The sequence below is a fragment of the Acomys russatus genome, chromosome 5, assembly GCF_903995435.1.
Source record: "Acomys russatus chromosome 5, mAcoRus1.1, whole genome shotgun sequence".
Taxonomy (NCBI): domain Eukaryota; kingdom Metazoa; phylum Chordata; class Mammalia; order Rodentia; family Muridae; genus Acomys; species Acomys russatus.
Window position 1 is genome coordinate 46,465,376 of NC_067141.1, and position 21,979 is coordinate 46,487,354.

The 21,979-nt window shown below is 44.3% G+C and overlaps 1 protein-coding gene across 3 annotated transcripts in view; it reads left to right on the top strand.

The window, feature by feature from the left end:
* The window catches only part of Smarca2 (SWI/SNF related, matrix associated, actin dependent regulator of chromatin, subfamily a, member 2), a 167,495-nt gene that overhangs the window by 69,722 nt on the left and 75,794 nt on the right, over positions 1-21,979 (top strand). For all 3 annotated transcript variants that reach the window (XM_051146287.1, XM_051146285.1, XM_051146286.1), the window contains exons 15-22: positions 3,408-3,571; positions 5,110-5,176; positions 5,818-5,928; positions 9,041-9,283; positions 11,153-11,266; positions 18,591-18,698; positions 19,522-19,608; positions 21,185-21,231. In XM_051146287.1, coding sequence (XP_051002244.1) covers positions 3,408-3,571; positions 5,110-5,176; positions 5,818-5,928; positions 9,041-9,283; positions 11,153-11,266; positions 18,591-18,698; positions 19,522-19,608; positions 21,185-21,231 — 941 coding nt within the window. The remainder of the gene's footprint in view (positions 1-3,407; positions 3,572-5,109; positions 5,177-5,817; positions 5,929-9,040; positions 9,284-11,152; positions 11,267-18,590; positions 18,699-19,521; positions 19,609-21,184; positions 21,232-21,979) is intronic.

Below are 21,979 nucleotides of genomic sequence, written 5' to 3' on the forward strand. Positions count from 1 at the left end.
CCACAAATTACTCCTCAGATTAAATTAGAGGCAAACTTAAAATAATAATTAAAATTAAAAACTAAACTAAAACTAAAATAAAATAGTAAGGTTTAGTGATCAAATAAACGTAGGTGATATGGTTTACTACAACTAAAGTCTTGTAATTCAGTACTCCAAATGTGGATGCTGGTAAGGGTGAGTGGAAAATCCCTGCTTCTCAGACTAGGCTAACCCTGGGCCATCCTAGGTCTCCGGTGTGATCGCCTCAGCAGTGACTCCTCTCTCTTCATCCACAGTGCCTACCTGCTTACTGAGCATTGGGGAAATGAATGTGCTTCACCATGCATATCAGCCTTTTGCAGAACAGTAACTCTTTAAACACAGCTGAGTTCCACGGTTCTCAAGCGCCTTTCTCTACCAACATATAAAACGGTGTCATCTAGAATGCATTTACAGAAGTGCATGCTTATGACCAAGTTGCCTCAGAGCTCCTGGGGTCAGCCGCTGCTGCTGCGCATTGCTTGGGCCCAGTCTGTACTGATGGCCACATGGGTAGAATGAATAGCCATGCCTGGGTAGCATTACAGAACCTGTGTAGACCTCATGCATTGTCTTGGGAAAGTCTTAGAATTTCCCTGGAGCTCCTAGAACATACTTTGAAGATCACTGACCCTGCAAGGCCACGCCCCCTTCAGGAGGTCAGAGTATTCTTTTGAATCTCATTTGGCCTACTTGATATGTTGTCAGTTCAGTGTGTTCCTTGCTATAGTTGACAGGGGAGATCCATTTCCAAATTATTATTGTTGTTTGTTTGTTTTGTCTTTTTCAAGACAGGGCTTCTCTGTGTAGCCCTGGCTATCCTGGAACTCACTCTGTAGATCAGGCTAGCCTTGAGCTCAGAGCAATCCATCCAACTAGTGCTGAGATTAAAGGTGTGTGCCACCACCCCGCCCCCAGTCTTTTCTGAATTATTTATTTTAAAAAACCCAAACCTTTTACTACTTTGCATATTTGTATGGGTGTATCTGTCTGTCTGTCACATCCTGCTCATGGAGGTCAGAGGGCAACCTGCAGTAGTTGGTTCTCTCCTTTTACCATGTAGGTTCCAGGAATTGAACTCAGTCTTGGCAGCAAGCGCCCACTGATGGCCCTCGTAAATACATTTTAAGCGCCACAGTAGTTTCTTCTTGCCAGTTTGCCTGTACTTTGTGAGCACTCTTCACTGCTCCATTTTCAAACCTAGCTCCCCCTGCTTCCAAATGTGAATTCCTGTGCCCATCCCACTCCTCACCCTCACAGGTCTCTGCCCACTCCTCTCAGCGTGGGCTTTGGACAGTAGCTGTACCCTTCCTGTAGTCTGAGGACCCATCTGCTTTGTGAGTTCTGTTTCTCACAGACAGGTTCATAGGTGGCCCCAGGGAAGCTGCTGGTGGCTCCCTGACAAGTTTAACCTTGGCACGGTCAGCTGCAGCCTTCCTGCTGCCTCCTAGAGCCATGCTTCTTAATCCAAGTCTCTTTCCACTGTTTTGTGAGTTTCTAGCCCCTCCCCTTCTGGCTTTGCTTTTATGTGGGCTCAGTCAGTCTCTTTCCCCATCTTTCCCTCCCTCCCTCCCACTCCCATTTTTTTTTTTTCTGGCATGCAGTTGACTTCCCCAAAGCTGCTGGTCAGATCACAAAAGCTCCTCTTTCCTACCACTGCTGTTTCAGCTCTTGTCCCCCGTTTCCCCTCTCTCTTTTAAATTTGGTTTTTCAATTTAGCCTAGAGTCATGAGTTATATGGTGGCATTTTTGTACATCCATTGTTTTGTTGTTGTTGTGTTGGCTTGTTTTTAAGACGGGTTTTTATATAGCCCAGGTTGGACAGAACAGACCACATAGTTGAGAATAACCTTGCAAACTCCAGATTCTCCTGCTTCCAACTACCAAGTGCCCGATTGAGTCCTTGCCCATCACCTGGCCTCGTTCTTTGTACTGGCTGATTCTTTTCCCCCTCTTGGCCATCTGTCCCCTTCCTCTCACTGTTTACCCATTCTCTCTCAAGGCTTTTCCATTTCTCTCCTATCTCGCTGCGTTGGCTGTTTTACAAAAACCTTTAAGATGACTTAGGTCTCACACACACACACACACCGACCGTTTGGCTTATGAAAGTCTTCAGATGGATACATTGTTTCCCTAAGGAACACTGTAGCCACTACACACTTAACACACACTCACCACAGGGGAATGTATGTGTTCCCTGCTTTCTCTAGCCTCCAAATAGTGCGGGGTGCATGTCTACCTTGGTGCCCATCTGCTGCAGCTCCTTGTGTGATCCTTGATAAAGAAGAGTTGCCTCATGAGTATTTTAAGTACAAGATAACCTTGTTTTCTAACCAGAACTTGATCAGCAGCAAGTTAGCTTGACTGTAAGATATGGGTCAGTGTATATGTGTGTGTGCGCTTATCTGTATAATGTAACATCTAATTGATGTGATCATTTAAACCCAGCATTGCATCACGATAGTGTGATTAGTCTATACTTCCACCTCACCTTTCTTTTGTGCTTAAGTGAAATATCTAAAACTGAGACTTGAGTACACTGCTTTTTCGTGCTCGGAAAATACATTGTATGTCTCCGAGGCAGCCAGCTCCCAGGGAGCAGTGCCCCAGTGCAGAGTCTCCCTGTGCTGCCTGAGGACTTTCTTTGCCAGGAAAAGGAATACATGTCCTGAGCGGGGCGTGGTGGCGCACGCCTTTAATCCCAGCACTCGGGAGGCAGAGGCAGGCGGATCGCTGTGAGTTCGAGGCCAGCCTGGTCTACAAAGTGAGTCCAGGATGGCCAAGGCTACACAGAGAAACCCTGTCTCGAAAAACCAAAAAAAAAAAAAAAAAAAAAAAAAAAAAAGGAATACATGTTCTTCTGGTACCCAACCCAGTGGCCCTGGCTTCCTGGTGGCAGGCTTCCTGGCCACACAGCTGGCACCCTGGGGCAGCCCGAGCATGACCTGTTCCTGATGATCACTGGTCTGTGCTCCCGCTCAGCCTTCTGGCTTGCCTCTAATCCTCGAATTGGCTCTTTGTTCTTGGAGTGGTTGGAATAGACTTTGGTTCGGGTTTTCTTCATTTATAATAATTCTAGAATGTCATCTACTGTGAAATGCTAAGTACGGATGAGCAGCAAAGCTGCCTCAAATCCCACCAGCGCACTGGAGCCCATCCTTTCTAAATCTGATTAGCACTTAGCACCTGCCAAGCAGCAGGGGCGATTACAGGCTCATCTTTTAAATTCCTTTTGCCTTGGCGCTTTCCCCCTCCGCACCTTGCTACTGCAGGGAAACAGCGCGCAGCTCCGAGAAGTACAGAAAGTCACAGCCTCACTTGAGTTGTATTAGTATTAATTACCTGTGCAGATCTTGGATAATTGAAACAATTCCTCTTCATTTCAGCTCCAGGGCCTGGAATGGATGGTTTCCCTGTATAATAACAATTTGAATGGAATCTTAGCTGACGAAATGGGGCTCGGCAAGACCATCCAGACCATCGCACTCATCACGTATCTGATGGAGCACAAAAGGCTCAACGGCCCCTATCTCATCATTGTTCCCCTCTCGTAAGTAAAAGCCATCCATTCCGCAGCAGCCACCCACTGTCCAGTGCGCTGGAGACTGCCCTGTCAGTAGTGGCTTGGCCTTGTCTCTCGCTTCAGACAGATCTAGTAGCACGGAGTTGGGATACCAAGAGCACGTAATCTGAATGAATGTCCGTTTTGATGTTCCACCCCAGCCCACTCCACCGTAGCCTTTGGAGTAACTGGCTAGTAAAGGATGCAGTTGATTCTTATCAGCCCTTGACACTTTAACACCGTGGTCAGCCTAGCCCGCACCCTGTTAGGGCAGTGGTTCCCAACTTTTCTAATGCTGGGATACCTCATATGTGGCGACCCCCAACCTTAAATCATTTTGTTGCTGCTTCGTAACTGTAACTCTGTTGCTGTTACCAGTCAGAATGTAGGTATCTGATACGCAACCCCAGGGGGTCTCGACCCTCAGGTTGAGAACCACTGCTACAGAGTGAGTCCTCATCCCTCCTTAAGTAGCTTATTAAAGGGAAAGGTGAGGGGCCTTTATTAGAAATATTTTTCCTTGTTGTATTCACACTTATACACACACACACAGACCCACGCGCGCGCATGTATACCTCCAGAAGATTATAGATGTGTACATTTTCATTGCTGTATCTTTTAAAGCAGAGTAGAAATCAAAATCATTGCTACAAATTCTGCATCTAAGTAAACCTGGTAGGTACACTTTGTGTTTCAGTGGCTTGTGGCTCTGGAAAGACCAGCCTTTGCCATTTCCAGTGCAGCCCCCAGCTCCTCGCCCACTGTGTGGCCCCCCCTGGCCTTTGGCCAACACTTTCTGAGTAAAGAAATAACTGTACACATGGCCCTCCCTTGAGTGCAGTGCCTGGGGCGGGGATGGGGTGTCAGGTCGCCGCTTTAGTCACTGGGATCTCCTCATGGATTGCACAGTCCTAGGATGAACTCTGACCTGCGGGGAGAACAAGGCTTTTCGTCTTGTATTCCCTTCAGGTTTTGTTTTCATTTTTGTCTTTCTGACCAAGCTTGAGAGTTACCTGCCTCCATGTATACACACCATCTGCATTTGATCCATACTTGTACAATCTGGCTTGGATATTATGGCTGCTCTTTGGGGGATTAAAATAAGTCATTCAGTATTTCTTCCCTGTTTTTTTTCTGACCAGTCTGTTCACTGTTTCCATGTGACTTTGCAATTACTCTTCCCTAGTTTGCGTTTTCTCTGAGCTTACATGGCTAGTTGTATAGATGCCAAATTATCCAGCAATTGTTGGTGTTAGGAACCATAGAAAGATTCTGGTGTTTTGCTCCACATATTTCTACACTTTTGAATTGATTCCTTGTGAGATTTTTTTTTTTAATGAAGTGAAAAATTGTCATGCTTCTTTCTAACTTACCTCTTCTCTCCATACATTTAAAATAAGTATGTATGCAGGGTATTTTATATTCTCTAGACTGAAAATAAGTAACAGTTTTCTAGTAACTGAGTTTTATATAAATGTGTGTGTGGGTTTTTACGGTGGTTATTCTTTGTTTTTGTTGTTTTGTAGGACTCTGTCTAACTGGACATATGAATTTGACAAATGGGCTCCTTCTGTGGTGAAAATTTCTTACAAGGTTTGGAGCATTGTATTTATATATAAACGTGGAGAAGCAAAAAAAAAAAAAAGTCCCATTTTCTTCATTCCATATGCACATCTGTGAACTGTATTTGGTTGTAAAGTTTTGTCATGTACATCATGTACTAAACAGTGAGAGTTAATCATCCCAAGAAGATTACTGTAATAAGCCATAATTACTTTCAGATAGTGAAATGCAGAAGAAAATTGTTAATTATCATATTGCGAGGTTTCTGATGAGAGTAATACAAATGACAAATATCGCACTTTCTGTGTGCTGCTGACTGGCTTGCTGTGGGCTGCTACTGTGCCGAATGCTCCTGCCTTTGCAGGCAATTACCGGGGCGCTGGGGCTGCCTGCTGCACGCTCCCACAGAAAGAGAGCCTTTCAGCCAAGCAGCGGGTTCCCTACTACTGCAAGCTCGCTGCAATTTCCTTCTCTCTTTTCCTCCCTCAGTCGTAAGTGGGAAACCTTCCTGTAAGGCTCTGCAAAGGGTCAAGATATGTGTGAAGAAAGTAGAAGCTGAACCACACATAATAGATCAGTATATGATAATACATTTATGTACACATCACCTCTCTAGGTTCCAGCACCTATGGACTTGCAGCGGGTAATCGGTGTATTTTTCTTCCATTCAGGGAACTCCTGCCATGCGCCGCTCCCTTGTTCCCCAGCTCCGGAGTGGCAAATTCAATGTCCTCCTGACTACTTACGAGTACATTATCAAAGACAAGCACATTCTTGCAAAGGTATGGGTTTTTTTTTTTTTTTTAAAGAATTCTTTTATCTCTAATTTAGATCATCTCACTGGTGTGTAAAGTAGCCCTCAAATTACACTCAATAGTCTAATTTGATCATTGGGTGGCTGGTTTTTCTTTCTTTCTTTTTCTTTTTTCTTTTTTTTTTTTTTTTTTTTTTCTTTTGGTCTGAAATCTGATCGTGGGATTTACTATTTTGTGTGGTATTTTTCATGTGTTTGTGTGTGTGAGAGAGAGGGAGAGGGAAGAAATGGATTGATTTATTCTGGGCTCCTCCCCCCCCCCCATTTGTAATGAGCTCACTTTTTTTTTTTCTTTTTAATTTTGTTTTATGTATATGAGTATTTTGCCTGAAAACATACATGTGTCAGTGCCTATGGAGGCCAAAAGAAGGGGCCTCAGGTGCTCTGTGACTGGAGTTTCACAGGGACATGAGCCTCCATGTGAGTGCTGGGACTAGAACCCAGGTCCCCTGGAAAGGCAGCCATCTCTGCAGCCCTACCTTCCCGTCTATTAAGAACATCCACCTGCATTCCTTCTGCAGTGTTTCTCTCCCACAGCCCTGGATTGGATGTGTTTGGAAAGAAATAATTGTTTTTGTTGCCCTGGGTTACGGCCGGCACAGCTTCATTCCTCTTGTTCCCCCTCCCCGCCCCCCCCGCCCCCCCGCACCGAAGGCAAGTAGGCACCCCTCCAGATGGTGCCTTCATCAGAGCACTTATCCAAGCAGAAGCCTGTGTGTGCTTTATCTGTTTTCAGCTTTTGCTGGCAAAATAATGGGCAGTTATTGTTCAAATGACTCAGGGCCGTTCCTGGGGCCTGATTATTTGGAGTTGAGGAGGCGCTGTCTCCGTGACCCTCCCTGGCTCCTCACTTGAAGTTGTCCTTTAGCCACAAACCAGAAGGCGTTCTTTCCGTTGGTACCCTGCTCTCTCCTCACATGTTCTTTCAGGAAGTTGGAAGTACCATCTTTCCTGGAAGAAATCACGAAAAACTTATTTTTTTTTCCTCCTCCTGTGGTCATTTCTTTTAGCCTGTCATGTTTGGAAATCAGTCTAAGCTGAAACTACGTCATGGTCAGAATTGAACAGAATCCCTTTTTCTGGGGTTTGTTCTACCTCTGCTTTAAGCCTTTGCTCTGGGACCTGTGTGGTCCCTTCATGGTATCATAAGAAATAACAGGAAAGAAACTCATGCCCAGAGGAGGTTTAATAATTGAGATGACACTGACAGCGGTGCCGCCTTCCAGTTCCTCAGGCGAGGAGATGAATCTGGCAGTGTCAAAAAATGACGTGTCTCCAATATTACTGTGGGAATGTGTTTGTACCTTTGAGATCCCTAAAAAAAAAAAAAAAAAAAATCATCTTGTGTCTTGTGCATATGTATTTCGAAAGTCGCTGGAGACGCCTGGTAACGAGACGCAGGGCTTTTATTTGTTACTGGAGACGTGGTGCTCCAGAAGTGGGAGGTAAATTTTCCAAGCGGAAGACCTAATTAGTACTTACTCCATGGCAGAATCAATGGTCTCTGGCTCCTTGCTGCTTCCTAAGCTCAGCTGAGGAAGAAAGTAGACTTGGGATGTCTGTTTAGAAGCGTTTTTTATCTGTGGACCTCTTTTCACTGCTGTTGGCAAGTTGACGCCAGGACTCTGGTCATCCATCCACACTTGGCGAGAAAAGGGTCTGGGAATGCTGGTGGTCTCCTGTATCTGGGTACCCTAGCTTGGCTGATGATTTCCTTTCTCTTCCCTGGATTCCCAGGTACTTCTAATGAGGAGGTGAGAATTACGCCTACTTGCTTGTCTGCTTCCTCTGACTGTTGCCCCAGAGTCAGAGACATTGGAGGAGCAGACCTTTTTTTAAAAATTTATTTTCATTTTTATGTATTTGTTTTTTTATTTAAACCAGTGCCACCTTTGTGTAGGCCAGCAGTCCTCAAGCCATGGGTCATGACCCCTTTGGGAGTCAAATAACCCTTCTATTGGGGCCATCTAAGACTCTCAGAAAACAGACATTTACGTTATGATTCATAACAGCAAAATGGCAGTTATGGAGTAGCAACAAAATTAGTCTTACGTTTGGGGGTCAGCAAAGCATGTGTAACTGTATTAAAGGATGGCAGCATTATGACGGTTGAGAAGCACTAGTGTAGGCAAAGGATAGATAGGCTTAGTGGAATGGCGCTCCTTGTTCTCCCTTGAGCAGTGAACCTGAAGCGCCTTAAAGGTAGGGTAAGAGAAAGACTAAGCTATGGGAAAATACTACACCGCGCTCACCCTTTAAGTATTACTTGTGTTGAGGACTTTGCTGTGTTTGATTCTGCAGTTTGGCCCAGGCAGATGATGCATGGTATTTTTGCATTGTATCTCTGCCAATGAGCCTGTGATCGTTTTGAGTAGAACAGGGTTCTGCAACCTGGTAGGTGAGGAATTTGCTTGAACTTAGGGGGACTGTTAGTTTGATTCTTCTTCCTCTTCTTCTTCTTCTTCTTCTTCTTCTTCTTCTTCTTCTTCTTCTTCTTCTTCTCCTCCTCCTCTTCTTCCTCCTCCTCCTCCTCCTCCTTTTTCTCCCTCCTCCTTCTTCTTCGAAACTGAATATTTAGATTCATGCGTGTAACAGCCCAACAGTGCAGTGTTAGGGACCCAACACTGAGACATGCTACAGTGGTCGTAGATAGCTGGTACATTAGGAAGGAAGGCAGGAAGGTAAGAGGGTCTAGGAAATAGGCCATTTCCCAGAAGCCAGTCATTGATGTCTGCTTCTAGAGGCTGTAAGTAATCTATTCCTACTGTGAGCAGAGGTACCATGGCCACAAAAGTCTGCAAGATGCTGTCGTGACACAGTAACAGTAGGGCTGTTGGGTAGAAAGAGGCCTGGTCTAAGGAGTGGCTCTTTCACTCTGGGTCTGTTTTCTTGTTTCTAGAAGGTGAACTGTTGCTTTGACAGTCTGCCAGGCACAGGCACTGCTCCATTATCTTCAAGGGTGCCATTCTGCATCCTGTGCCAACTTGGATTCTTTGTTTTTCCGTACCCACCCCAGCCATTTGGAAGCTGATTTATTTCTGTTTACTAGCCACACAATGGTCCTTCCCTTTGTCTTGCAGATTCGGTGGAAATACATGATCGTGGACGAAGGCCACCGGATGAAGAACCACCACTGTAAGCTGACACAGGTCTTGAACACACACTACGTGGCCCCCAGAAGGATTCTTTTGACTGGAACCCCATTACAGAATAAGCTTCCCGAACTCTGGGCCCTTCTCAACTTCCTCCTCCCTACAATCTTCAAGAGTTGCAGCACATTTGAGCAGTGGTTTAATGCTCCATTTGCCATGACTGGAGAAAGGGTAATGGTCATTGTGTGTGTGTGTGTGTGTGTGTGTGTGTGTGTGTGTGTGTGTGTGTGTGTTTGCCTATGTCTTAGAACATAAGAGTCACAGAAACCCTATGGGGTGGTTAACATATGTTGTTTGATCAGTGGGTAGGCTCTGGTCTCATTTTGGATTATGTTTTCCCCTCTGATTCTAAATTCATATCGGACATCCTGGCCTCTTTGCCTTTTGCCAACTTTTTATTGACTGGTAGAATGTTCGACCACAACATGCCACAGGGAGGGTGAGAATGGAGATGCTGGCTTAATCACTTTAACCAGACCAACTCAACTAATACAATATGAACCCTCAAATCTTTCTTTGTTATAAACCCAAGACTCTTCTTTTTTGGGGGGGGGGCGGGTTTCAAGACAGGGTCTCTCTGTGTAGCCTTGGCTGTCCTGGACTCGATTTGTAGACCAGGCTGGCCTTGAACTCACAGCAGTCTGCCTGCCTCTGCCTCCCGAGTGCTGGGATTAAAGGCATGTGCCACCACTGCCTGGCCCAACACTCTTCTTTTAAGCACCTCCACATAGAGTTTGAATGGAAACACCAATTTTCCACATACCTTTTTCAGGTTTTAGTGTAAGCTTCTCTTTTATCTATGCATAAATACTTCTTAAATGCTGGAGTAACTGTTCTCACACGCATCATCATCATCATCATCATCATCATCATTATCATCATCATCATCACATTTCTTTAACTGGTTTTTCTTTGAGCTCATGAGAGTCAAGCTTGGGCTACTGCAAGGGGGAAAATCCCTTAGACAGGCACATACCATTTGATTACCAGTTCATTGACTGTAGGAATGAAAAGCCACTAGCATGCTTTAGAGAAGCTTATGTTTGAACTCTTAGCCCTTTAATCTTGAGGTACCTAGTAGGTCAACTTGCTCTTTATTAACTGGTTTGCCCATTTAGAGAAAGCAGTGTCAATTAATTCTGCCCCCTAGAGGCTAACAAAGGAAGGTGAACAAAAGAGTAGATGTTCCATTAAATATGACTAAATTTGAACAAGATTTGGGCAACGGAAGGGAAAGGTTTTATTTCTGTGATGAGATACAATGACCCTAGGAACTCTTAGGAAGGACAACATTTCACTGGGGTTCTTTATAGTTCAGAGGTTTAGTCCATTATCATCATCATGGTGGGAAACATAGTAGCATGCAGGCAGAGCTGGTGCTGGAGAGGTAGCTGAGAGTTCTACCTCCAATCCACAGGTAAGCAGGAAAGGGGTGTGAGTGATGCTGGGCCTGGCTTGAGCATCTGAAACCTCAAAGCTCACCCCCCCCCAGCCTCCCCCCCCAGTGGCACACCTCCTCCAGCAAGGCCACACCTACTCCAACATGGCCACGCCTCCTAGTTCTGCCACTCCCATGAGCCTGTGGGGGGCAATCTTCATTTAAACCATCACAGGGCTATCATGATGCAGGAGCATAAAGGTCGCTCACTCCTGCTCTTCCCATTTTCATATTTAAGCCCCCATCCTTTTCTATGTGTCCACCCCCTCCCCCCTTCCTGTTCTGTGTCTATCATAAGTCAGTCTTTATTGCCGTTTGTAGTCTGTGAAGTTCGGGGCTGTTCATACTGTTAATGTGAAACATGGTTCCAGGGTCGTTTCCCACAGAACTGGGCTCTAAGGCAAAGATGCCTGTTTGGAGGTCATTTTACTGCCATGGGTGTGGGCAGGTGGGGAGAGAGCTTTGGAGGTGAAGGTGACTGCCATGAATGTGGCTTTATAGCATGTGAGATTTTTAGACAAGCATTGAAACACACAAGTATACCAGAGTTTTACTCTGTGAGGCATCCATCCTCCGGGTATTCATGTAAGTTTATTTTGTAGGTGGACTTGAACGAAGAAGAAACTATTTTGATCATCAGGCGTCTACACAAGGTGTTAAGACCCTTTCTACTGAGGAGACTGAAGAAAGAGGTTGAATCGCAGCTCCCAGAAAAGGTCCGTTGCAGATTTGAGTTGTGGGTTTTCCCCGTCCGCTGTGTGTGTGTGTGTGTGTGTGTGTGTGTGTGTGTGTGTGTGTGTATGTGTGTGTGTTTGTGGTGTGTGTGCTTTCAGTCCTGGCCTGTGAAGTTGCATGTCTGAGATAACAGGTTTAGAGTTCAGTTGCAAGTGAAATCTTGAAAATATCCTCTAAGGTGTTGTGTGTTTGATAGAACTGACAGGGTAGTGGTGGCTCACCACTCATTTTCTGTCTGGTTTCCATAACTTTGGAGCGAGCTTAATAAAATAATAAAATTCATTGAGTCTCATTGCATATCCATATGCATGCAAAGTTACTGAGATTATGTCCTATTCTAAGACAAATAAGGGTTTTTGCTACTTGTGTCATTGTTGAAGGGAGCAGTGTATTTGTGATGTTATGGTATTATGGTCTGGATAGAAAGTGAGCTGCTGTAAACTAAGACTGAGACATAGGTTGGTCTGGTGTAACTGAGTTCCTGTAGATTTGCCTGGGAACTTCTAGGCAAGTAGGTTTTCCTTCTGAAATAGTTTTTGGTCCTGTGGAGTTCCTTTAGGCTCAGGTTGGTATTGGACTTGAGTTCTTTTGACTGGGCCCCTGTCCTCTCCTAGAACCTCAAGGCAACACCTGAAGTCCCATTCTCTAAATGGTGGCTTGCTTGGTATTAGACGCTGAGGGTTCTTGTTTTGTTTTGGTTCTTTTTTCCCTTTCATTTTATGGGTTGGATCTAAGCTGTCTTGTTGTTTTATGATTGTGAGTTTTTTCGTTACAACTACTAGACAAATTGGTGTGTCCCGTCTGTTGTAAAGTAGGAGTTTACTTTAGTAGTCATAAAAATTAAAAATTGAAAGTCTTATACTATGCATATCCTAGTAAAAGTGTAAGTATGTATTTTCCTTTGTTAGTGAATGCAACTTGGGGACCGAGGGCTGTTACTATTCCCTTTGGCTTCCTGTGGTCTTGACCTCTTTGGGTAATCGTGATACCCTGCATGTGGCATCCTCTGGGCAGCTCTTTCTCGGTATCCATATCTTTAAAGGCAACCACTTTACCTTGTCCTGGAGGCAACTTGGTGGGGTGGAAAGTATTGACGCTGCCCATCAGTGGGCACAGGACCCCCTGCATTCTCTGTCGCTCATGATGAGAATGCTGGCGAGTCATTTAGCCCAGTGTAGTCTTAGTGGTCTCACCAGTGACCTGGAAAATATGTAACACGAACCTCACAGAGCTGCTGTGAGGAATCAGTGCTAGACACATGAACACATGCCTGGTACAATTTCTGCTGTTCTGAGGGTGTGTGTGTGTGTGTGTGTGTGTGTGTGTGTGTGTGTGTGTGTGTGTGTGTGTGTGTGTGTGTGTGTGTCCTTGTGTGTCGATTTGCTGCTGCTTTTGTTAGTGGAAGTTCTACTCTCTTGTCCGTTTGAACTTCTTTCTCATCATTCTCTTGTCTTTACAGTGTTTTTCTGGGGCCCGCTTGCATCTCTACCTGTAAACCAGCTAGGGCACATGTGTGGCTATTGTGGATTTGATTTGATCAATATCTATTCTCTATTTTCATTACCTTGTTTGTATTTTTTTTTTTTTTTAACCTGGGGAAAGTTAGAAATTTAACTGTCATCCTTAAGAGTGAGGAGTCTTTTTCTACTATGTCCTACTTAGAAGTACAGACTGTGTATGTCTTAAATGGCCTGAGTAAAAGAAATCATAAAAGAATCACAGCAGTTTACAGGGGGAAAAAAAAAGCTAAATGCATCTCTAGTATTTTATTCTCAAATCATGAAGAAGAATCAGAAAAATGCATTTTAACCTTAATTTCTGTTTATAGCAAGTAAAATTTCTGTATAGAACCATACTTGTTACTCACTGTATTTAGAACCAAACTACATGACTGTTCCCTTACCTAACCTCTTTTGCATAGCTATGCCTGCACTCTTGTACTCAGAGTGCAGTGCCCGTATGTTCACCATCTCCCCACTCCATGCTTAGCCTCATGTAGTCCCTGTGCTGTTCTCCATCCCCAAGGAATGCCAGCTGAATGCAATCAGGATGAGCTGCTCTTTGCTTCTGGGTTCTGTCAGTCTGTATAATGGGTTTGAAAGGCATCCCTGTTGTCGTGATCACCCACAGTGAGTTCAATATTGTGGAGGGACATTGGCTTGATTTTTGTGTTTGTTTATGGTGTGTGTGTGTGTGTGTGTGTGTGTGTGTGTGTGTGTGTGTGTGCATGTGTGCCTGGCTGCCTGCCTGCCTGACTTTATGTACACCACATGACACAGGTACTTGGAGGCCCAAAAGAGTGTTCTAGACTTTCTGGAGTTGGAGATATATGTTTGTGGGCTGCCCAGTGTGGGTGCTAGATACAAACCTGCATCCTCTGTGAGAATTGTCAGTGTTCCTAACTGCTGAGCCATCTCTCCAGCCCCTGACAATCTGTGCAGAGCTGCTGTAAGCATCTGGATTTAGGCTTTTGTGTGACATAGTTTTGTTTCACTTGTGAAACATCTGGGAGTATGATCACTGGGTTATACAGTTAATATAATGGATTGTTATATATATATATATTATAATATTATAATGGATTATATAATTTGAAATTTTCATAATATAAGATTAAAAAATAAAATGGTCTTATAAAATCATGTGATCTCAGTGTTCTCCGCACCTTTCTAAAAGCCTTTGTAGTCCCAATGGCAAGATGTAAGCATTCCAGTTCTTTCTTGTGCTCATCAGAGTTCCATGTTGTCAGATACAATTGACATTGACATTGACTCTTTGCTTCCATGTTTTAGTTATTTCAGTAGGTATGAAGTTGTACCTTTAATTTCATTTGCTTGATACTGAACATTGTTGAATATCTTCATATACAGTTGAGCCACACCAAATGTACCTCTGCTGCAGGGGAAAGCTAGCTCTCATGGGAGGCTAATGGAACACCCAATGAGCAGGGGACATGCTGCACCCCTACCTAGGGCACAAAGTCCATTTCTTTTTCTTTCTTTCTTTCTTTCTTTCTTTCTTTCTTTCTTTCTTTCTTTCTTTCTTTCTGTCTTTGTCTTTTCTTTCTTTTCTTATCTTCTTCTTTCTTTCTTTCTTTCTGTGTGTTTTTCAAGACAGGGTTTCTCTGTGTGACCTTGGCTGTCCTAGACTCGCTTTCTAGACCAGCCTAGCCTCGAAGCCCATTTCTTATATTCAGGAAAGAGCACCAGTTCAGAGAAAAGAGGTTATATAAGGCAGCTTATACTAAATGAAAATTTAATTTTCGATTGTGTTCCCATTGAAGCTGTCCAAGCTGATTTTTTTTTTCCTTTGCAAATTCATAGTCTAAAGAACCAATTTCAGTGGTGCAGTTGGCTGTGTGTCCAGTGGCATCTCAGTGCACACACATAAGCGCAATGTCCAAAGTTAACAAAAGCTTGGACCACCTAATGTAAATCCTGACTTTTTTTGTACATAATTTCTGTAGAACACAGGAGAAAGCTTTGCTTAGATGGAGCGCTTGTGTTTCTGTTACATAACAGCTGGGCTGCTTACTGTTTAGCCCCCACCGTCACGCCTCTCTTATGTTGTGGGTTCCAGGACAGGACCTGAGACCTTTGTAAGCTGAACTGTTGGTTAAAAAAAATCTCAGTTCACCACATGGGACTCTGTCGCACAGTGGCCTAGGTTCATTGTTCCAGTGACGTCTCTGAGTGAAGAGCACTCAACAGGCAGGAGCTTTGAGGAAAGCTCAGGTTTCTACCGAATTAAATGGGGACCAGGGAGTCTTTGACAGCATATCCAGTGTATTCAACTACTTGTGAGGATTAATTGGGCCATTTACTAACTCAGATTTCTTAGGGGAAAGCAGTCAGTGTATGAAGCTAGTGCCGCTGATGTCCTTAGAATTGGAATATTCACAGTCCCAGTAGCTGTCAAGACTATCTGTTGGTAGGGCACATCTGTTTTCAGAAGTCGCCAATGTCACTTTCTGTACCACCTGTGTTTGTTTGTTTTTGTGTTTTGTGTGTTTTGTTTTGTTTTTGTTTTTTCAAGACAGGGTTTCTTTGTGTAACCTTGGCTGTCCTAGACTTGCTTTGTAGACCAGGCTGGCCTCAAACTCACAGAGATCCACCTGCCTCTGTCTCCCAAGTGCTGGGATTAAAGGTGTATACCACCACACCTGGCTCCACCTGTGTATTTAGAGGCACTCTAACATACTTCCCTTACTAGGGTGCTGTTGCATTTGAGGAGGGTGAGTTCAGACCCAACCCAGTTGAAACAGACTCTGGACAATCCGAGGTTTTGGTTCAAAGTGCTGGGGCTTGAAAGCCTCACACATGCTAGGCATCTGCTCCAACTCAGCTTTATCCCCAGGCCTGATCTGATTTTTAAGCAAGCTAATGACCTTGGGCCCAGGGGGATTGAAAAGAATTTGCCAAAGAGCAGAGGCAGGAATGTGGGGTAGTGAGAGCACAGAACAATGCAAAGAAACCCATGCCATTTCTTCTATACTCCTCACAGGAGTTTTCATTAGCTACACATAGAGTATTCAGGTTGGAACTGATAAAAAAAAAATAGTAGGTGTCAGCAAGCTTGCATTATTGTATAAGGACATAAAACATATGTCTTTAATATTGTCCCACCCTCCTATGGTCCTCAACCCATATCTTGAGATGTTAATATTAGTGCACACACACATATATAATACATGTAATAATTTTTTATGTAATAATTCTTAAGAAAATCTATAGCCATATACTGGAAAGATGAGTTTGTCATTAGACAAGGTCCAGGATCATTTTCTTTGAGGGACGTGGAAGAGAAAATTGTTTTTGATTAATAGGGCTCTTGAGGAAATTAAAAATTAGATTTATTTACTTGATACACATGTACATATGACATGATGGAACTGTGACCACGCATGTCATGGTGCATGTGGAGGTCAAACGGTAACCTTTAGGAATTGGTTCTCTCCTCCTATGTGGGTCTCAGGGATTGCCTTTAAGTTATCAGACTTGGTGGCAAGCGCCTTTCCCCACTTTGCCATCTCACTGGCCCCAGAAGAAGATCTTGGGTACAGTAGAATTTAGAAAGGATCCCTAACATCAGGACATCCTAGGCTTGGAGAAAAGTATGGGAAGAGATGAAATCACTCTCTAGCAGTTGTTAGGGAATACTCTAGGAGTGAAAGAAAAATGTACTTTTGGAGCTTCTAACAGCAGATTTGGTCCTTGTATCTCACCAGCTCCTCTTACCCTTATTGATTTAAGTGGGGAGGCCTCGAGTCTCCTTTCCAGAGCAGCGATGCAGCACTCTAGAGTGGAGATTCTCAACCTGTGGGTCTCGATCCCTATGGGGTTGGATACATTATGACTCATAACAATAACAAAAGTACAGTTATGAAGTAACAACAAAATAATTTTATGGTTGGGGGTCACCACAGCATATAACATTGTATTAAAGGTCACAGCATCAGGAAGGTTGAGAAACAGTGTTCTATAGGATCTCACCCCTCTTCCGATGTTTGGCATCCTGTCTCCCTAGTATCAGCCAGCTGACTCCCTCTTTCTGAACTCCACCTCCAGCCCTTAACAATGGCCGACTGACAGGTAGAGAGAGAGGGTTCTGTCCTTGACTCTAGATCTTCCATATCCTGACTTCTATACTCAGGAAGTTGCGAATGAGCCAGCAGTGAGAGGACACCAGGCAAAGTGGACATCCAGCTGAGCCTGTGAACAGGTCTCTTTGGTCATGCTTAGGGCTAGTCTGAAAGAGCAGGCATATTGAGCTAGGAGCTTAGCCTCCTGGATGCTCAGATTCTTTGTGAAACGAGGAGGCTAAATGTGACCGTTTTAGGCAGAGTTTGTGGGGATTAAATGAGAAAAGGCACAGCATTTTACATAGAGGTCAATACAGGCCCTAGATGCTATCATTATTAAACTTGTAAAAGTTTAAACTTAACATTTTTCTTCCCACAATCAAATTCATGGTGAGTTGAGAGCTCTTGAAAAGCCAGGATGGTGGTTATTCTTTCGCAATGAGTGTGTAGAGGAAATATCACACCATATACAGTAAATATGTGTGATCTGTATCAGTTATGCCTCGCGAAAACCACACAGCATAAGAATTTTGTTTTTTAAAGAAAAGAAAAAGAGGAGGCATGATCAGACAGGCAAAGCAAAAAGACAGCGGTACGTCTGTACTGATTTGTTAAATTTAAAGATGTGTTTCCTCTCTGACCTGGAAAATAGTTAACCAACAGATTTAGGTAACTTTGCTGCAGAAAAGCAAGCCTTCCTGTAACTGCCCAGTGTGAAGAGATCACCAGTTGTGCCTCCCAGACCTCAGGCTTCTTTGAAAAGTTCTAGCCAGACAAACATTTCACTTCTCTTCATCTGTGACCCTCCTCTCTCTGGCCCTCGGAGTCAAACACAGCCTGGATCGGTTTTAAACAGTTGATTAAACACCAGGCAGTTGGCTGATTTCCTTAATCACGCTCTTAGATATCCAGGTGGCGATCTGGCATTTACTTTGAAATTTGCACATTTGTATTCTTGGAACTAAGGAATGCCAGCAATATAAATAAGTCTCGTTTTCTGTGCTCAGAGTATGCTAAAGACTTGCCAGTGTGTGATGAGCCATGGGCGTGTGGCTCCCCTCTAAGTGTTTTAAATTGGACTTTGTCTTCTCTCAACTGGACACACAGGAGGCCCCGTCCTGCTTTAGACAACCATGTGTGGAAGTTGTGTCCTACTGTGAGTTCATTCTTTTCAGCCTCTTGTCTTCACAGTGGTGTATGCTATCATTTCTCAAGAGTAGAGGTTAATGACAGTCAGCCTAGGTTTGTTATAAATCTTACTGTAAGATGAGTGGTGGGGTAGCCACATGTAGCCATTTAAAGATATTTTACGAAGGAAGTCATAAGATTGGGGGCAGTCACTGGTTTTCCTAATATTGTGCAATTAATATGGAAGTAAACAGGACCAAAAACCAGGAAAAAATATTAAAAATACACCCTAATGAACATTTTTGTATAGTAGAGTTGGGAAGCCACTCTCTCAAATATGAGCTCAAGAATTCTAGGAATTTGGGCACTTGATGTTTTCTATACACAGCCCTTTAAAGGTCTTACAGTTATCATGGGACTTTTGACCTTGAGGACTATGATCTGCTCCATGGCCCTGTCCCATGTCTTGAGTCCAGGAAGGGGAAATAGATGTCTCCTCCGTGCTTCCAGGACTGGCCCCGGCAGGCGCTTCTCTGCCATCTTCCAACAGCCTCTTTCTCTTCCATGCTTACCCATAGCCTGCTCTCTGTCCTTAGGTTGAGTACGTGATCAAGTGCGACATGTCAGCTCTGCAGAAGATTCTGTATCGTCACATGCAAGCCAAGGGGATCCTCCTCACAGACGGCTCTGAGAAGGATAAGAAGGTGTGTGGTGAAAGCCGGGAGGCTCGGGTACTGTAATGTGTCCTCTTGTTTTCTCATGGCTGTGGCCTTGAGCATTTCCAGGAAGCCTTCCTGTAAATGGTGGATTGTTCCTGCAAAGCACCGTGTCTTTGGGGTGGCTACAGTAGCTGCCAGCACCATCATTACCCTGTTAGCTACATTGTAAAGAGGACAGGGAGGATCTTCTGTGCCCCTGATAGTGTTTCTGTTATCAAAAATGTAACACTGCTCACAGTAGCTCTGCCCTAGCTGGGCAGACAACTCAAGCCGCCCAGTGTCGGTGGTGTTTTAGGACATCTAAAATCCAGTTTCTTTCCATGGTATCTTGTGTGTGTGGTCTGCCAGAATCTTAAGGATAGGTATGACACAAAGCCATTGGTTTGACATAATTTTGTAAGACAAGTTAATCACAGGGGCAATGCTATATCAAACCCAGAAAAGGTTGACTAACAATTTGAACTCTGGGCCTCAAGGTGTGTGGGTGCTAAGAAGACGCAGGGCACTGGGTTCTTTCTATAAGCTACTTTGTCTAACTCTGCCTCTGTCACTGTGTCTCTGCCTCTGCTTGTTTTCTCTCTCTCTCTCTCTCTCTCTCTCTCTCTCTCTCTTTCTGCCCACTTCTTCCTCCCTCCCTGCCCCCACTCCCTCTCTTTCTCTCCACTACTGGACTTGTACCCAGGCCTTTCATAAATGCTGTGCACAGGCTCTACCAGTAAGCTACACCCTTGCTCTTAAAGCCTAGTTTTTAAAGATTGGAAATATTTGATGAGTGAATTATTAGTTCCTCGTTGCACTTTTTGCTCAGGGGAAAGGAGGTGCCAAGACGCTCATGAACACTATCATGCAGCTGAGGAAAATATGCAACCACCCATATATGTTTCAGCACATTGAGGTGAGTCCGTATCTTGTGTTCCAATCCTTATTGTGCTAGTTAGAAAGGCAAAACCTCAAATATGTGTAAAGCGTGTGTTGGGATGTCCAGCTGGCATGGTCCCTGCTTTTCAGGCAGAATTAGCAGACCTGTTTCCTGGGTGTGGATTCAGTTTGGCACCGACTGTCTGGGCATCTGGAATTTTGTAACTAAGAGTTTAAAGTAGTGAGGAAATGTTGGGAGCATCGGCTCATTATGTGGATTTGGGTAAACACTGTGAATTACCTTGTTGCTGTTGGAGCTCTGAAATTGAAGATAATGACAGTTGCAGCCAGCTTCCTCAGAAGGGTGCTGGGAGAAATACTTAAATAATGTGTTTATATATATGAAAGAGAAGTGCGTTCTTGAAATGGTCTTTGTGCAAGAGGCTGGCTTTAGCCTGTGACATAGATTGGTATTTTTTTCCTGTTTGGTTTCCCTTGTGGTGATGCAGATTTTGATGCTAAGGTTGCTAGACCCTGTTTCTAGACCACAGGACATTTCCTCCCCTGTCTGTGCGGTGTGAATGAGACTCCTTCGTTGACAAGTGGGGCAGTTGGCTTGAGCAGAAGTACCAAGCAGCCACCTTCAGCATTTGCAGAACCACATGGACCTGAGGCAGCTGACGCCACAAGGGCCACTGCCTGCTACAGACTAAACAGCAGGAATGGCACCAAGGAAAGGCAGTGCAGGGCTCTGCTCTATTTAAGCAGTTGGCAGAACCTTCCAGAAAATTAAAGTTTAATTACAAACGACAAAACAAAACGAGTTAAAATAGCCTTAGCTTTGAGTACCCCACCTCCCCTGCCCCAGTTTATTTTGGTAGTTGTGCACATTGAATCAGTTAATATTTTCTCACCACCCCTTAGCAGCCATCTCAGCCGGCTGAAAGCACGAGGCCTGACACCACTGTAGCCCTTGAGTCCTTAGGAAGGAGCATCCATAGATGTAAGAGGAAATCCTTAGGTAGGGCAGAAGACCCTCACACAGATGTGATCCATCTCCCTATAGACAGCAGCATAACAACTGTGGACAGAGGAGGGTATCCACTGGTGTAAGGAGAGCATCCCTAATAGTAGGGCTGTCATTCTTGAATATAGGGATAAGCATTCATGGGCAGGGAGGGAGCGCAGGCATAAGGAAGATATTGACCCAACGGAGGGTGGAAGGGAGAATATCCATAGATGGAGGACTGTCTGGTTGCTAGGTAGAGTATGTTTAGACTGTGCTGGCTCGTTTTATGTGAATCTGTCACAAGCTGTGGTCATCTGAGAGGCAGGAACCCCAACTGTGAAAGTGCCTCTTGAATATCTGGTTATAGGCAAGCCTGTGGAGCATTTTTTAAGTTAATGATTGATGAGAGAGGGGCTCAGCCTATTGTATGTAGGGACATCCCTAGGCTAGTAGTCCTGGGTACTATAAGAAAACAGATTGAATGCTGGGTGTGCTCGCCTCTTGGGGACCATTTGATTTGCTTTGACTATGTTCTAGAAATACTAGAGAAACCAAGAAGTTAATGATTACATATATTAAAATCACTTTCTTCTCTGTTTTAAAGGAATCCTTCGCTGAACACCTGGGCTATTCGAATGGGGTCATCAATGGGTAAACCCCCCCTTTTTTTCTCTTTCAAGATGCATTGTTATTGGCCTTACCTGACCTCTTTCTGCAGCATTCTGTATTCTGCAAGTGCACACTGTCAGCCTCCTCAGCCCTCCTTGCTCCCCTGCAGAGGGACAGAGCTGCTAAGTGAAATGATAGTAGCATTTCCCTTGTCCTTTACTCGTATAAATTTCAGTGTGCCCTTAGCAAATGCCTATTCAAAGGACATAAGTCTCATTTAAGTGACTTACCAGTTGTTTCACATTCTAAAAATATTTTCTTAGTCCCTGAGTGGGGTGACTGCTAGCCTAACGTGTCTCGGGCTTAAAGTGTTTTTCTTACTAATTTCCTATGGATGTTTAGCATTCGCATGCGTGAAAGAAAATCTCTCATCTACCATAAGTGAATGGTCAGTTTTACAGTCAGTTTTTGGAATTTGAGCGAAGAAGGCTTTTTTGTTGTTAGCATAGACATAGGACAGAGCCATACCTTGCCACAGAGACGCTTTACTCTGCACAGAACGTGTTGTGTGTCACCCCAGGAGGGATGAGATATTAGGACGGACCTGTCCTTGGTGGGTTCCAGAGGCAGGCCGGGCCCACCACAGGAACAGGCTTAGGGTGGATCGCCTCTTTCCAGTCCTTGCTTCAGTTGTCCTCTGGCCTCTGAGGCTTCTCCTGCTTCCTCCAGCATGGCCAGGGGTACAGGGTGAGCCACTGAAGGCCAGGTCTCAGAGTATAAGTGACGAACG